Source organism: Oryzias melastigma, linkage group LG4 (assembly GCF_002922805.2).
Source record: "Oryzias melastigma strain HK-1 linkage group LG4, ASM292280v2, whole genome shotgun sequence".
Classification (NCBI taxonomy): domain Eukaryota; kingdom Metazoa; phylum Chordata; class Actinopteri; order Beloniformes; family Adrianichthyidae; genus Oryzias; species Oryzias melastigma.
In genome coordinates this window covers 788,163-803,421 of record NC_050515.1, presented here as the reverse complement: position 1 = coordinate 803,421, position 15,259 = coordinate 788,163, and the positions used below count along the sequence as shown (strand labels likewise).

The 15,259-nt window shown below is 38.0% G+C and overlaps 3 protein-coding genes and 1 long non-coding RNA gene across 6 annotated transcripts in view; 2 read left to right on the top strand and 2 right to left on the bottom strand.

The window, feature by feature from the left end:
• The window catches only part of reps2 (RALBP1 associated Eps domain containing 2), a 29,221-nt gene extending 28,079 nt beyond the window's left edge, over window positions 1-1,142 (bottom strand). For all 3 annotated transcript variants that reach the window (XM_024279324.1, XM_036211404.1, XM_036211405.1), the window contains exon 1: window positions 1,012-1,142. The gene's annotated coding sequence lies outside the window, so the exon portion shown is untranslated. The remainder of the gene's footprint in view (window positions 1-1,011) is intronic.
• A 213-nt stretch (window positions 1,143-1,355) lies between these two features.
• Window positions 1,356-7,018, top strand: cltrn (collectrin, amino acid transport regulator). Its single transcript, XM_024279326.2, has 6 exons — window positions 1,356-1,497; window positions 1,715-1,773; window positions 4,514-4,596; window positions 4,689-4,805; window positions 6,101-6,295; window positions 6,377-7,018. Exons 1-6 carry the CDS (start codon window positions 1,431-1,433, stop codon window positions 6,513-6,515), a joined length of 660 nt encoding a protein of 219 aa, XP_024135094.1. The 5' UTR covers window positions 1,356-1,430; the 3' UTR covers window positions 6,516-7,018.
• Window positions 6,165-9,477, bottom strand: LOC118598636. The gene is made up of 3 exons (XR_004947695.1): window positions 9,339-9,477; window positions 7,972-8,056; window positions 6,165-6,300 (listed from the first exon to the last, which is right to left on the bottom strand). It is a non-coding gene; the product is annotated as an uncharacterized LOC118598636 (long non-coding RNA).
• LOC112150824 (kynurenine--oxoglutarate transaminase 3) overlaps window positions 7,548-15,259 on the top strand; it is a 10,301-nt gene continuing 2,589 nt past the window's right edge. The window contains exons 1-11 of the mRNA XM_024279325.1: window positions 7,548-7,703; window positions 9,109-9,196; window positions 9,435-9,496; window positions 10,464-10,608; window positions 11,759-11,908; window positions 11,979-12,065; window positions 13,318-13,440; window positions 13,512-13,632; window positions 13,701-13,777; window positions 14,891-14,980; window positions 15,042-15,228. Coding sequence (XP_024135093.1) covers window positions 9,110-9,196; window positions 9,435-9,496; window positions 10,464-10,608; window positions 11,759-11,908; window positions 11,979-12,065; window positions 13,318-13,440; window positions 13,512-13,632; window positions 13,701-13,777; window positions 14,891-14,980; window positions 15,042-15,228 — 1,129 coding nt within the window. The 5' untranslated portion in view covers window positions 7,548-7,703; window position 9,109. The remainder of the gene's footprint in view (window positions 7,704-9,108; window positions 9,197-9,434; window positions 9,497-10,463; window positions 10,609-11,758; window positions 11,909-11,978; window positions 12,066-13,317; window positions 13,441-13,511; window positions 13,633-13,700; window positions 13,778-14,890; window positions 14,981-15,041; window positions 15,229-15,259) is intronic.

Sequence of the window (15,259 nt, the reverse complement as noted above, 5' to 3'; positions counted from 1 at the left end):
CTTTCGTTTTTTGGCTGTTTTGGAGTGTAGCTAATATTTCAACAACATGCTAGCTGTTTTGGATAATTTAGGCTTTTAAAAACGTTTTTAGGCTATTTTGGAGTTAGGCTATTATTTACATGCTAGTTATTTTGACTAATTTAGGCTTTTTTCGTTTATTAGGCTGTTTTGGAGTTTAGCTCATATTTCAGCTACACACTAGCTGTTTTTTTTTTGCTTATTTAGGCTTTTATTTTTATTTATTTGCTAATATTTGCATGCTAGCAGTTTTCGCTATTTTATGCTTTTTTTTTAAGTTTTATAGGGTGTTTTGAAGTTTAACTATTTTCCAGCTACATACTAGTCGTTTTGACTAACCTAAGTTTTTTTGTTTTTAGTGTTTTAGGCTAATTGAACATTTAGCTGATGTTTTCAGCTATTTATTTAAGAGTTTTCAGCTATCAGCTTCAGCTTTTTCAGCATCTTCAGCTATCAGCACTGGTAACTTCAGCAGCCAAATTCAGCTTACAGCATTCACACTAGCATTATTGCAGGTAATGCTATATATCTAGTTCAACATTATGTTAAAAAGTTTTAAAAATGTAGTTTTAGTGTTTTCAATAACCTGTTTGACCTAAGGTGTGTTTTGGATATCAGCCTCTTGTGTGATTGAGTTTGACATCCCTGCTCTAGAGGATCAGAGAACTTTAAACTTCCAGTAAAATATTAAAAATGTTTGTGTCCCTGCACGTTTTAAAGCTCACCTGAACGGGTTAAAAGCCTCTTAAGCTCCATTCACTGTGCGGCTGTTGAACAATTAACCGAACAGCTGTCATGGGGAAAATGGATGATTAACCCTGAACATACAAAATGCTTCATTTGAGGCACTGCAATGATTCACGGAGCTTTTTCTGCTTTCTGTGCACGTTTTTGCTGCTGACTTCCCCAGAATCTTGAGGGTTTTATGGTGACTCTGCGCAACAAGTGAAAGAAAAACAAGCACAGAGGGATGGGAGAGATGCTCAGTCTGACGTGAAGTGGTGGTCCGTGGCTGAGGCCAAACCGCGCTCTCACCCCCTGAGGAATGCAGCCGCAGCTCTTATCTGAACCTCTAAGCTGATTTGCTGTGTTTTCCAGTTACCTGCATTGCAGACAGAACAAGAAACGAGGATAAAAAAAGGCTGAGAAATATGAAATCAGCGGGTCTGTGAGCAAACTGCCTCTCTGGAGCAAACAAGCATCTCAGCGGCACTTCATGGTTTCCGTGCAGTACTTGGCAGCCACTGTCATTTCCTTAAAAGAAGTCATTTCAGGTGTGTCCTGGATTAACCATTAAACTCGCTCTTTATCCATTGAGGTTCTTCTTTGCTGACCTCCTCAAATCGTGGAATACGGGGAGTTTCATCTGAGCTTTTACAGTTTTCCTGCTCTGCTTCTTGTCGTGGAGGGAAATGTTGGAGAGGGTCTTCCTCCTGCTGTGTTTTCTGCCTGTTCTGGCAGCAGAGACCTGCAAACCAAGTAAGTCAACTTTTTCAAAGTGAGATTTCTTAAGTAATTCTACAAACTGTAGTTTCATCCATCAAAAGTACAATTTTCTTCACAACCTGAAACCTCCAAAAGCAAAATTTAAAAAATATGGTCCGTGTGGTTGCTTTTTAGGACCTCGGCTGCCTTGTTTTTGTCATTTCCAGACACTTGTAATGTTTAAAAATGTCTTCATGTGTTTTTCACGTAGATACTCCAAATGGCCACAAAGTCCGGCTCAGCATCAAAACGGCTTTGGGAGCTGAAGCCGTATGTACACAGATCACCAGTCTGACAGCTCTGCTCTGACTTCCTGCTGTTTTCCTACGACCACTCAAAGGGGAAATCAAATGAAATCAAAATACTGATTCTAAAAATGATTCAACCAAAAACTGAGCGTTTTTATCCTTTTTTATAGATTTTCACCAAATGCCAGAAAAGGCCTTTAAAAACAGCCAAAAGTTTGATCAATATTTGTGTGAATGCATAGTAAGAATACACACTAAAGTGATTCTCCTACTACTTTACGCACATTTTTCTGCACGTTAAGATTCAATCACACTTTCAGCAATTTCAGCAATCTTGGTACCAAAACGTTCAGGTTGTTCAGGATATTACTACTTACATTTTTTGGTATCCATAAACTTTAAAGTTTTTGAAATATTGAGCAAAATATGCCCCATAGGAAATGAATGAGAAAGTATTCAAATTTATAATTTTAAGTAGATTAGCATCAAGCCTTTAAATATATTCATGGAATATGTTTTAGTCTTTTATAGTAATTTTTAAAAAATGTGGATTTTACCTAATGTTTAGCATCATGCTAGCATTTGAGCTAATTTGTTATCTACTAGTTTTTTAGGATAATTTAGAGTTTAGCTTCTATTTTAGCAACATGCTAACATTTTTGACTCATTTAGTTTACTGAGGAATTTTAGACTATTTTGGAGTTTAGCTAGTATTTAAGCAACGAGCTAGCTTTTTTAGCTAACTTGGAGTTCAGCTCACATTTAAGCAACACACTAAATATTTTTGCAAATTTTTGCAATTTTATAACAATTTTTTCAGAAATTTAGGTAAACTTCAGCACCCTTTCATGGTTCTGTAACCATTCCGCTCTCCTTGACTTGTTTACATTAAAAGTGGGGTCATCTGGACCCCACAATACAGTGCGCTGAACTTTTTTTTTTTCAATGATTATCAATCTTTACTGGTATCCAATGACAGACATGAAGTCTGTCCACCTTTGTCATGGAAGGGCTGACACCTAAATGTAAGGGTGGGGTCATCTGGACCCCATAAGGGAGCACAAGGGTCAAAATTTCAAGTACAGTTTAGCAACATTTTGCAAGTAGCTTTTGCATTTTCAGCAATCCCTTCATCAGTTAAAGTAAATTGCGTCACCATTTTCAGCAACTGCTTTCAGCAAAAGCATTCACACAAGCATTTTCGCAGGTAATGCAACTTTTCTAGTTTACTTTACTTCTCATTGATTAAACTTACATTTGTTTCCCTTCAACGGATTTTAAACTCGACATCTGAAGGGTAAAATATTTCTTCACTGTTTTTCTGGTTTCTTTTTGTCTGGGTTTTGAGTTTAGGGAAAAGCAATCAGCTTTAGCCACACTTAGTGGGCATGTGTGTTCTTAAACCTCTTTACACCTATTGATGCATCAAACCACTTTAGCTCCAACATTACCTTGAATTAGCCTCTACATAAAAACAGGAAAAAATGTTTTTTTATAGCTGGAAATAAATTCAGGCATCAAGGAATTAACGCTTTGACACTGGAGCTCTAGACTTTATGTTCTTTGATCTACTCTAACTTTTCAACCGTTAACATGATCAACATCATTCCAGTAGATTCTGAAGGAGAAAAGCAGAGCAAATCTCTTGAATCTTGGTCCAGAATTTTTCTTAGACAGCTTTATTCTGATATATGAAAGACTTGGTGTAATAAAAATTCTGAATTTTCAAACTGTTGTCCCTGATTCGTCAAAGTTTGACCTGGTTTTAGTTTCAACGTGCGTTCAAAGGCTGCATGAAACACATCTATGCGTGTTTACAAAGTCTTTTGACTGGAAGTTGTTCTTTGAACGCACATTGCTTAGAGCGGTGAACATAGCTTGATTCTTATATCAGAAAGGGGGATTAAAGATGAGTCAAAACTTTTAGTCTGACCCAGGGGTGCCCAAACATTTTTTGCTCAAAGGTCCAAGATCTAAATGGGATCGCGGTCCACAGGCCAAATGCAATATTTTTTTGCATGTCATAAAATAAAAGGAGAAAATAAAGAATATTGTTTAATTTATTTTTTATTTTGTATTTATTAAGGTAACACATTACTAAGAATAAATAACATTTGTCTTTGAAACCTTTAACAGCAAGGCCTCACTGGACATTTTTAATTGAAAAACAAGACAAACTTTTTCCAATGAAAACTGCAAACTGGGATCCTAATGAGAGACGAGGAGCTGGTCTTTTGACTTTATCCGTTTGCTGCTGTCGCTCCATCTTAGCTAGCTGAAAAATTCTGCTGAAAGCATCGGAAGTGACCGTGAAGGCTCTTGGAAATTTCTGACACCAAAAAAAAAAAAAAAAAACCCAGGGGTGACTCACTTGGGGGTTGTTTTGTACATAGCTGCAGGCGAAGAAAGTGCTAACAGCACCACCCGGAGGTCAAAAGTATATTACAGTTGTTGAGTTTTGGAACATCATAGAGAATGAAATGGAAAACGGATAAGAGGTTTTAACTAAACACTCCACGCCTTCATCAGCCACGACTTGGCGGGCCAACAGAAAACCTTTGGCGGGCCATATTTGGCCTGCGGGTCGCACTTTAGGCATCCATGGTCTGGACTTTCTAGAAATGGTTCCATCAAAGTGAGTTCTCTTTAAGTTAAAGAGATGGAGCATGTTTTGTAACAGCAGAAGGAATGTCATCCAGTGGTCATGTTATTCATGAACTTGAAAGATTTTTATTGTATTATTCTTGTTGTCAAACTTGCAGTATGACTGGAATGAAAACGAGCGGTTCCTTTTCCAATCTACCATGGCTTATGCCATGAGGAACTTGAAGGGAGAGAACTTTACGTAAGAAAACTATTTTACTGCTTTTGTTTCGTTCACTAAAATGAGAATCTTAATTATCTTCACGTTTGTGTTGTCTTCTGGGACTCATCCAGAGTGTCCAACATTGTGGTATGTGACGAGACTCCAAGGGTGTCCTTCTGGTTCGTGGTAACGTCTCCCAATGACCCTTCAAAAGTGGTTTCCAAAGGAGAGGTGGAAGAGGCTGTCAGGTAATCAGTGGATGATTGATAAATGTGATGTTTTCCTGAAGATCACAGTCACTTCTCATACACTGTTGAATATGAATCAACCTGCTTTTAAAGCCCCACTCCAATCATTTTATGATCTACAGTAAAAGTGTTCCCAGTGCTCTTTTAAAAAAAGTGGTTTCCAGGACATCATTTCTGCAGAGCAGCAGGAGTTCAGTAGAAATTCACTTCTGAGTTGTGGAAGGGACAGTTGGCGCAGAATAACCCCACCCCCACTTCCCATCATCCATCTGTTAATATGCTTTCCCACTAGTGTATAGCCCCTCACACCCCCAACCTAACATTACTAGTGCAATAAAAATGGTGAGTAATGTGGGAGATATCCAGACGAACAGTTCTGATCCAGATTCCAGCTCAGATGAGGAAAACAAAGACGTTCATGGATCTATTTGTCTATTTATTAGAATGGAGCAGGGAGCTCATGGCTCGCCAAGTGTAGATTTTATGTAACAACTGCAGGGTTTTTAAGAGCATTTTTCTGTCTGCTCTTGATTCACAATAATTTAAATAAAAAAAAATAATCAAAAATTCAATTTTGAGCAGTTTTCTCAATTTATGTCCTCTATCATCAGTAAAATGCCACAAGAACAGTTTAAAAACACAATTTTCATTGAAGTGGATCTTTAAAAGCTATTTAGAAAAAAAAACACGCACTGTGGCAGAAACTTGGCACTAAAAATTTAACAATGGAAGTTAATTATAATAAGCACCAATAAAATGTCTTTGCTCTCAGTATGAGTATGTGTGATGAAACAAGACTTTTCAAAATAAAACAACATTAAAGTTTAAAATCATGTGCCAACTAATAATACAATTATTTTTAATGGTGTTAAAATAAGGAACAAATGTTGTTTTTACCACAGCCTGCTAGTTTTGTTAACTTGTGTGGCAAAAATAAACTACAGACACAAGTTCAGCCTTTTTTACAAATCTCATGGTAAGTTTAAGTAACCTTGAAAACTAAATCTTATTAATCATGAGATAAACTTTCAGAGTTTTTTATCGTTGAAGACACATTACCAAAACCATGTGATGCTAAGTTAATCAAATATTATTCATTTTAACCAACTGTGTCCTAACGTCAAGTGAAATAGGTTAATTTGACTAGAAAAATAAATAATATTCCTGAGTTTTGAGTGACATAAAAAGCATTTGCTATCACAGTGAGTGTAAGGAAGATTTTTTTTCTGTAAGAACACCAAATGAACATCAGACTCGTCCATCTGATTGTTGATCCAACCATCTTTCTTCCACAGAAAGTCCAGAAATCGCATCAACCAAGCCTTCATGCTGTCAGACTCCACCCTGGAGTTCATCGGCATCCTCCCCACGCTGGCGGCGCCGGTTGAACCCCCCACACCCACATGGCTGATCGTGTTCGGGGTGGTGATGGGTATGGTTCTGGCGGGCATCGTCATTCTGCTGGCGCTTTCTTTCGTCCAGAAGAAACGGTGAGCTGAAGATCGGAGCGAGACTGGAGTTGTTCATGACGATAAAACTGAGCTTCACACACATTTTTTTCTTAATTCCAGAAAGAAGAACAAAAAGGCAGATGTGGAGGAGGAGGAGGATGATGAAGGGACACAAGTGCAAACGGCTGAAAACGGCGCCACGAGAGTGGATTATTATAATAATTCCTTTGCAGACGATGAACGGTTCACTCACATGTAGATTTCCCATATTAAAGTCAACATTAAGACGAGATTATAAGCCTTTGGATACATGAGGAGTTTTTATGCAGACTTATTAGCCTTTGCGGTTGCTGTCAATAATTCAGATTATATTTTCAACGGATTTTTGCAAACTTTTTTTGCTTTATCATAACTTGCTGACTGACTAACAATGTTTGCATGTGTTTTCTGAAACCTGCTCTTTGATTCCCAAAACAATTGTTCTGCTGTTTTGGATGTTAAATAAATGTAGACAGATTCATGATATGTACAGATGTAATAATTATAATAAAGTAACCTTACTTTAAAGATTATGGCAACTACTAACCACTAAACTAAGATGAAACCCCGATGTGTAAAATTGTATTCAATGTTTTTGCAAAGTGAATCTGCTGCCCTCTGCTGGTCATTTAGGGGACACAATTCTAATTCACCAGAATGTCAGAAAACAGGGATGTCTGTTTGCAGATGATACAATAAAACATCTGTTTCTATAAAACTGTCTTTTTTTGTCAGTTAAATGATAGATACCATCAAGGTACGATTAATTATACTGTCTGTGATTTCATTCATTTCTATTTGGTACACATTTACCCCAAATTTCAGACTAATATAGACAAATATCGTAACATAGAAAAATGTCTTATTTTGGTTTCTTTAATTAATACGATAAGTTTTCATCTTAATGTTATTTAATAAATATCCTGAATTTGTTATGTTCACAAAAGGAAATTCAATAATAGACCTCCCAATTTTTTTACTTATTGGCCCAAATAAGATTTTACAATCTATTTTATCCAGTACAAACAAAAAGCAATTAAAACATATCATCTTGGTCTGGTTTATAATTTAATATAATTGTATTTTTGTATTTGTATCCCCCCTGGCGTTTATTTTAAACAATTGATGTACAGTTTATTTATCTTTGTTATTTACTGTATGCCATCTATGTTTAAAAAGGGAGTCTTTCTGTATGACACCAGTGTTCTGTGATGAGTTTTATCCTGAACCCACGCGGTCACAGAAACTAAAGCCTGTTTGTAAGCGCGCACGTGAACTTTTGTTTAGGGTCCAACAGCGCCTCCTGGTGGCGCAGAAAACCATGATAACTGATTTCAGTGCAACACCGGAGCCCAAACAGCACGCAAGTTGAGGCTGCTGACGCGGGCTTCCCCATTAAAAGTGCCTGGTACGTTTGTTTCCGACAACAGCTCACACATAGAAGTATTTTTAATTAAATAACGCGTTTTAAGACAGAAATGACGGGACCTTTTGACCGTCATTTAGCCTCAACATGTTAGCTTTAGCTAGCTTGTAGTTGAGAGCAGCGCGAGGCTAAAAGAGAGTCAGAGGGTTTTATTGGAGTTCCCATGAATGTGTGGTGGCTTTAAGTTCAGTGTTATCCATAGAGTTACAACGGTTTGGTTCAGCTCGGGTCCTTAACCTTTAGGACTGACCTGCTATTCAGACCAGGACTAGCACGAGCCACATCAGGCTGGTCACGTGGGGCAGCAGGCTCCGCCTCCAGGTGCGGCTTCTCGCCTTAAGGAAACAACAAAATTAACGAGTAGTTATTTAAATATGCAAAGTTATACATATACAAAGTCAAATTCCCTTTTTTTATCATTTTTGTTACTTTTGAAATTGAATATTTGCATGGCAAGATTAGCACATAAAAGACAAGAGGAAACAGAAAAAAACACAACTTTGACATCATTACAAAGAGAAAAACTAAACAAAGATTAATAAGAGGAAAGATTAAATTAATGTATAAAAAGTTGAAAAAAACTAGTGTGATGGTTAAAAGTAAGAAAAAACACATTTTATATTTAATTAAACAAATAGAAAAAACAAAATATTAAACATGAAAGAACCATTTATATATTTTGTTATTTAAAGTAATAAGAAAACATGGTACGATTAGGTGAGATTAAATAAAATGTTGAAATAAAATATCTTTTTTTTAACGGTGTCTAAATTGGTTCAAATACTAATAAACAGATAAAATAAAATTTTTTTTTAGTAATCATTCTTAAAAAATCAGCACCTGTTTAATAATTGAATCATCTTTGGTCTTTATAGTTAAAAAATGAAAGATTTTCCACGTGTGTGTCTCTCAGAAATGGCTTAGATTACTCATTTGACCTCTCTAGGAAACCATTCAGTTTTATATAACTGCAGGAAAAAAATGGCGTTTTCGTAAAATAGCAAATGTGATCCGAGTTTGTCATTTAGATTTGTCAGCTAAACAGTAATTAGTGTTCAGGAAAGACTTACAATGAAAGTATTAGGTTACAGCACTTTATAAATTGGTCAAAATTAAAACAAATTTTTTTTTTATTCTTTTAACACAGGAGCTCCAGTGTTTATGTTCTTTGATTTACTGTAACTTTACAACCGTTTATACGATCAACATCATTCCAGTAGATTTGAAGGAGAAAAGCGGCGTTGAGCCGCTTTTCTCCTTCAAATCTACTGGAATGACGCTGATCGTGTGAACGGGTAAATAGTTACAGTATGGTAAAGATTTTGCGTTTAAGCGTTAAACTTCATCAGAGTCTGTAACCGTTAACCTTCTGTGTGTTTTGGTTCAGCATGAACTTTGCTTGGCATCTCCGTAACGGCTCCAGGCTCACATGCCGCTCAGCTCCAGCCGCCTGCAGAAGGACCTTCACTGCACAGGTAAATCCCACCACCAAAACACGCTGCACTTCTTATCCACATGGTTAAAGAAGTTTTTACGACGTAGTTTTTCCATTCCACCTTCATGCCATTGTGCAGACCAGAGAGTCCTAAAGGGATGAAGATGTTTTTTCTCCCTAACCTGTCCTCCAAATGCTCCCTCCTGACAGAACAGAGCAGACGTGCTCGGTTCTGTGACTTCAGGGGACAAACTCAGCTTTGTGTTGTTGTGTTGCAGCATGTCATGATGTCCCGGCACACTCACGCCAAAAGAATCGACGGCCTGGACAAGAACGTCTGGTTAGTGAACCGTCATTTGTTTTCAGGCAGTTTTCCTTTGAAAATAATAACAACAAAAATATTTCTGTTCTTTTTTATTTTATCTATTGTTCCATCTGTGATGCTGGTTAGAGGACGAGTCTATCACATCCATGTGTTTTCTAATGTAGCCGGTTTTCATTAGTTTGTTCATAAAATGATTCTGACGCCACTTTAAAACCTCAATCTTTAGTTCAAATTGTGAATTGTTTTTTTCAGATGCAGTTATTTCAGTGATCATTGTGAATTTTTAGTGTGTGAATCCTCCTACTCCTTTCCGTACATTTTTTTAGCACGTAAAGCACACTTTCTGCGATTTCAGTATCAAAACGTTCAGCTCATTCAGGACATTACTGCTTGTACTTTTGCTATTCATAAACTTAATAGTTTTTTAAATATTAAGCAAAATATACCCCTAAGGAACCTAATGAGAAATAGCTCAAGTTCACTTGTGAACTTCTTCATACTTTCAGCAATAGACACCATTTAAATTTCAAGCAACTACTAGGTTTAAGTTAATTTGGCATTTAGCCATTTTTTCCTAATTTAGACATTTTTAGAATTTTTTAGGATAATTTGGAGTCAAGCTAACATTTTAGCGTTATGCTGGCATTTTTTTTCTTTTCTTTTTTTTGCTCCTTTAGACATATTTCCATTTTTTTTGGCTAATTTGGAATTTAGCTAACATTTTAGCATTATGCTAGCTGTTTTTGGCCAATTTAGACATATTTTTTAGCTCCAGCATTTTCAGTGCCCTGGCATCTTTGGCTGTCACATTTAACTTACAGCATTCACACTTGCATTAACGCAGGTAATGCTATATATCTAGTTACTATTGTATTAGTATTTTAACCATATTTATAGTGTGTTTATTTGACAGTTGTGTTGATGGAAACAGTTTACTGCTCTTCTGTGGTGTTTCTTCAGACACTCTTACGTTTCACCACAGGGTGGCGTTCACATCAGTGGCGGCGGACCCGTCCATTGTTAACCTTGGTCAAGGCTACCCAGACATCCCCCCACCCTCTTATGTCAAAGAGGCCCTGGCCAAAGCTGCGTCAGTGGACCGGATGAACCAGTACACCAGAGGCTTTGTAAGTGCACGCTCTTTGAAGCAGGGAGCGATGGATAAAGCAACAAAACGGAAACTGAGAAAAGTCTTTGATTTAATCTACTTTGATGGTATCATAAGATCAAAGGTCATGTGATTTTTAGTCAATATGACAGTGGGGACAGAGAATAATTTAAAAATATAACTGTCACCAATAGGGGGCAGTGTTGAACCAGGAATGTTATTTTTTATCTTTTAATTAAGAAAATGTGTTTTTTATTATTGTATTTCAGAATGAAATAAAAGCTTTAGCACCTTTACAATCAAACTATATAATGTATGTATTTTATTGTTAAACTATCTACAACTCCTGGTCATTAAACTACGATGGGAGGAAAACCCTCAGAGTTTTCTGTACAATAAGCTCATTTAGGAAAAGCGAGGAAATACATATCACACAAAAGTTCAATTTTCACTAACAACATTAATAAAAGTTTTAAATTTCATGCATTTGAATTGAAGGAAAACTGGATTCAGACTTAAATATGGCAGGAGAGAACAGAGAAAGCAATAAAAGTTCCTGAAAACGTGAACTTTCAAAGCCGAGCCTAGAAGTTGAGGCCTGATGAAACAGCAGAAGAGTGTTCATCTTTCCTCTGTGTCCAGGTAAAGCTGGACTGGGAGATTTAGTACTTCAGAAAGTGTTTTCAGCTCTTCAGTCTTGATCCAGATTGTAGCTCGGAGGAGAAAAACAAAGATGTACATCTATTAGCAAATGGATGCAACAGAATAGAGCAGAGCAGGGAACTTTTATCATTTACAGTAGCAAAAACAATCTACTTAAGTGGAAAAATAAAAATATGGATAACATAAATCTGATTTTGCTAACAGATCAGGATAATTTAGTTAATCCAACGCTCAGTACAGCAGAAAAACTGCTGCTCCTCTAAATCCATAAAGAACAGACTTCTCCTGCATGTCTTGGTTCATTTGTTGGATTAGTTCTCAGGAAATGTTAGCTTACATTCACCTTGCAGCTTTATGTCTGTGGAAAAAGACATGAAACACAGACATGTTAGATTACCTCACCATTATGATGAAACACCACGAGGATCCTCTGAAGTCACCGCCACCTTCACGTCTGCCAGCTGGACCTTCCCTGCACATTAGCAAGCCCTTTGTTCTGCGTCCAGGGTCACCCGTCTCTGGTGAAAGCCCTTTCCCAGGTGTACGGAAAGGTGTGCGGACGTCAGATCGACCCATTCAAGGAAATCCTGGTGACAGTAGGAGGTTATGGTTCCCTGTTTAGCACCATGCAGGCTCTGGTGGAGGAAGGAGACGAGGTGAGGACGAGTCTTTCTACCATTTCTTGAGTTTTTCTTGAGTTAAACGTGTTACGTTCCTTTGTTCCAGGTCATCATCATTGAGCCTTTCTTTGACTGCTATGTTCCCATGGTGAGAATGGCTGGAGGCAAGCCGGTGCTGATACCTCTACGGCCTGTAAGTCTGACTCCAGTCAACTCCATTATAAGTTCATTGTTAGAAAAGTAAAGAACGATGTAAAATCATGAAAAAGAGAGAACAATCACATAAATCAATGAAACATAAGCAATCTTTTTTTTTTGTCACAAAGAGACCAAAAGAGGTTTCTAAGGAAAATCCACCAATAAAGACTCAGTGTGTCAGGTTTCTATTCGAATCATTGACTTTACAGTCTTCCATTGTTTATCCTAAGTTCTAAAAATAAAATAAGATAAAAGCCTTAACATAAGATTATGGATGTTTTAAGACTGTAAAACTCCTTACTACACACTTTATAGACTTCTCTCAGACAAGCATGAACAGTTTTACACTTTTCCCATTTGTTAAAACTCTCAAAGTTCACATTTTCAAAGAAAAGAAGTCCAGTTTTATAGAATGAAAACAAAGATCTGATCACCTTCAAGATGTATGTCATTGTGGCAACCTGAGACACAGTTGAGATTAATTGGTAAGATCAACAGCCAATCAGGACGCAGAACACAGTGTCCCAAACAATGAACAATAAACAAATATACAAGCATTTCAAAATCCACTAAAGAACTGTGAGACTGGGAAAAAATAATAATATAGTGAGGGAGCGCTGTATATGAGAACTGGACTGAGTGACCCCTCCCCCCTCACAATCCAAAGAGGAAGTACCCGCTGGCTCCAGGATGCCAAAACCCCATAGACTCCTATAGAGAAATACAATCTTATTACTCAGTCATTCTTTTTGGCAGAATAACTATTCTTACTCTGATACATTTTTAACATTTTCTTGCTAATCCTAACTTTTTCTTGTTTTTTTTTTGTTGCACGAGTTTGACAAAGTTTTAAACTGAACAATCAGGCGTATGTGGTCTCACGTTGAACGTTTGACCGACAGATCTCATGTAGCCCGCTTTCAACTAGTAGAAGTGTGGACTTCCAACAAGCTCACTCCTGATTGGACAGTGTGGTCGCCATGGAAATGTTGACTCAGATCAATCTTTGCTTAGTGATAACATTTGTCTCCAACATGGTGACTGAATTGACTTTGATTGGAGCTGGAAGTAACCCATTTCCTATGGGTGACATCACACTCACTCAGTCCAGTTCTCTTTTACAGTCAATGATTCTGATTGAGTGGATTTATCAAATTGGTGTAATGACATGTTTCCTTCCACAGATTAACAGAAACACATACGCATTATAATTTCTAAACTGTTCATTTATTTTCAAACATTTACAGAAGCCTGGAAAGATCCCAACCTCAAGCACCGACTGGTATCTCGATCCAGACGAGCTCTCCAGGAAGTTTAATTCCCGGACAAAGGCGATCATCATCAATACTCCCAACAACCCCATCGGGAAGGTGAGCTCACACCTGTGCCTCCATCTGCTCCGACTCTCCGCGGTGTCACATTCCTCGTCTTTTCCCATCAGGTTTTCACCAGAGACGAGCTGCAGGTGATCGCAGACCTCTGCGTCAAACACGACACTCTGTGCTTCAGCGACGAAGTCTACGAGTGGCTGGTCTACAAAGGACACGAACACGTGAAAATCGGTATGTCTTCTCCGTGAGGCTCCTATTGGTGGAGGATCTGCGTCGTACTGATCCTGTTTCCTCCGCAGCCTCTCTGCCTGGGATGTGGGACAGAACGATAACTATCGGCAGTGCAGGGAAAACCTTCAGCGTCACTGGATGGAAGGTTAGAACCTCTAAATTTACTAAAAAACAAACAGTTTCTACTGAATTAGAAATATGTAAAAATATAAAAGTTTGATTATTTTCGTCACAGCTAAACTGGCATATATATGTAACCTATATACTTCAGTGTTATCTAATCTGTGGTTCATTATGGAAGCTCAAACCCATGGAGTGAAACGAAGAGCTTTTGACTTCCAGGTTGAAGCAGATGTAGCTTCAAATTCATAGAATTTCTTTAAAGCTCAAATTTTGTTGTATTTTTAACATGGAAATGGCACAAAATCAGATGTATTGAGGATCTGCAGGTATTATTATCAAGTTTCAGCTTTCTTTGCAGCCTCAGCTGTCAAGCTCGTTTGTCTCGCCATTTTTTAGCAAAAGTGGGTTTGCAAACAGTTGTGGTTTAATTGGTCCAGTAAAAGTCCCAATGATTCAAGTTTTAGTCACTAAAACAGGGAGCACCTGAAGATTCAACACAGCTTTGCAGTTCTGAAGTTGCTTCAACCGTTTGTTCAAACTGAAAAGTTTTCCCATGAACAGGAATCTGAATAACTTCATTTTTGTCAAATAATAATAGATGGAAATAGAAAGTTGTATGAAACTCATTTGCATGACTGAAACATGGGGAGGTCTGAGGTTAATGTGGGGGCCATGTTTTCAGACAAACAATCATGATTTATGCAGAACCTGAACTTCTGCCGTCAAAGTGACCATGGACCATTCTGTTTACATGGAGGGACTGGTTTTGATCTTCATGTGGTCGAACACATGAAAATCATCAGAGATTTGCCCTCAAGACATTCTGTATTTTCCAGAGCGCGCACGGTGACACACAAACCCCAAGACTTTACCAAGGCAGCGAGCTGTGCTTCTCTGAAATGTGTGTTTTTATTAATGCAGCATCAAATGTCTGAGCTGAGATGCAGTCAGGCGTTACTGACATGATTATAGGATTACCATCATTAGAGAACTCCAAATGTGTTTCATTTCAAATGAATCATTCTCATTTACATATCTCCTCTGAAGAAACAAACGTTCAGTTCTCTTTAGTTTTCATGGAAGAACAGTTTCCTATTTCATTTGATTGTGAATTAAAGCTTCTTCTGTCCTCCAGCTTGGTTGGTCTATTGGACCCGAGTCTTTGATAAAGCATCTCCAGACCGTCATGCAGAACTCCTTGTACACCTGTCCCACACCTCTACAGGTGAGTTTGAATCATAGAAACTTAAGGGAGATGGTTGAGTCTCCCACGCGTTTGTCTCCAGGAAGCCGTGGCTCAAGGTTTCCTCCTGAACTACGAGATGATGGGTCAGCCTGAGTGTTACTTCTCTTCACTCGCTGAAGAACTGGAGGGAAAGAGGGACCGGCTGGCCGCCATCCTGCAGGAGGCCGGGATGACTCCTGTGGTCCCAGAGGGGGGGTACTTCATGCTGGTGGACGTCACGCCTCTTGGTGAGTTAAGCAGCTCTGAAGTGACCTCCAT

What these genes read in the sequence shown, in the direction of transcription:
- cltrn (XM_024279326.2), top strand. Translation starts at nt 1,431, where the DNA reads ATGTTGGAGAGGGTCTTCCTCCTGCTGTGTTTTCTGCCTGTTCTGGCA. An exon ending in TTGAAGGGAGAGAACTTTAC is followed by an intron (nt 4,597 to 4,688) that starts GTAAGAAAACTA and finishes GGACTCATCCAG; the next exon opens with AGTGTCCAACATTGTGGTAT. An exon ending in GAGGTGGAAGAGGCTGTCAG is followed by an intron (nt 4,806 to 6,100) that starts GTAATCAGTGGA and finishes TTTCTTCCACAG; the next exon opens with AAAGTCCAGAAATCGCATCA.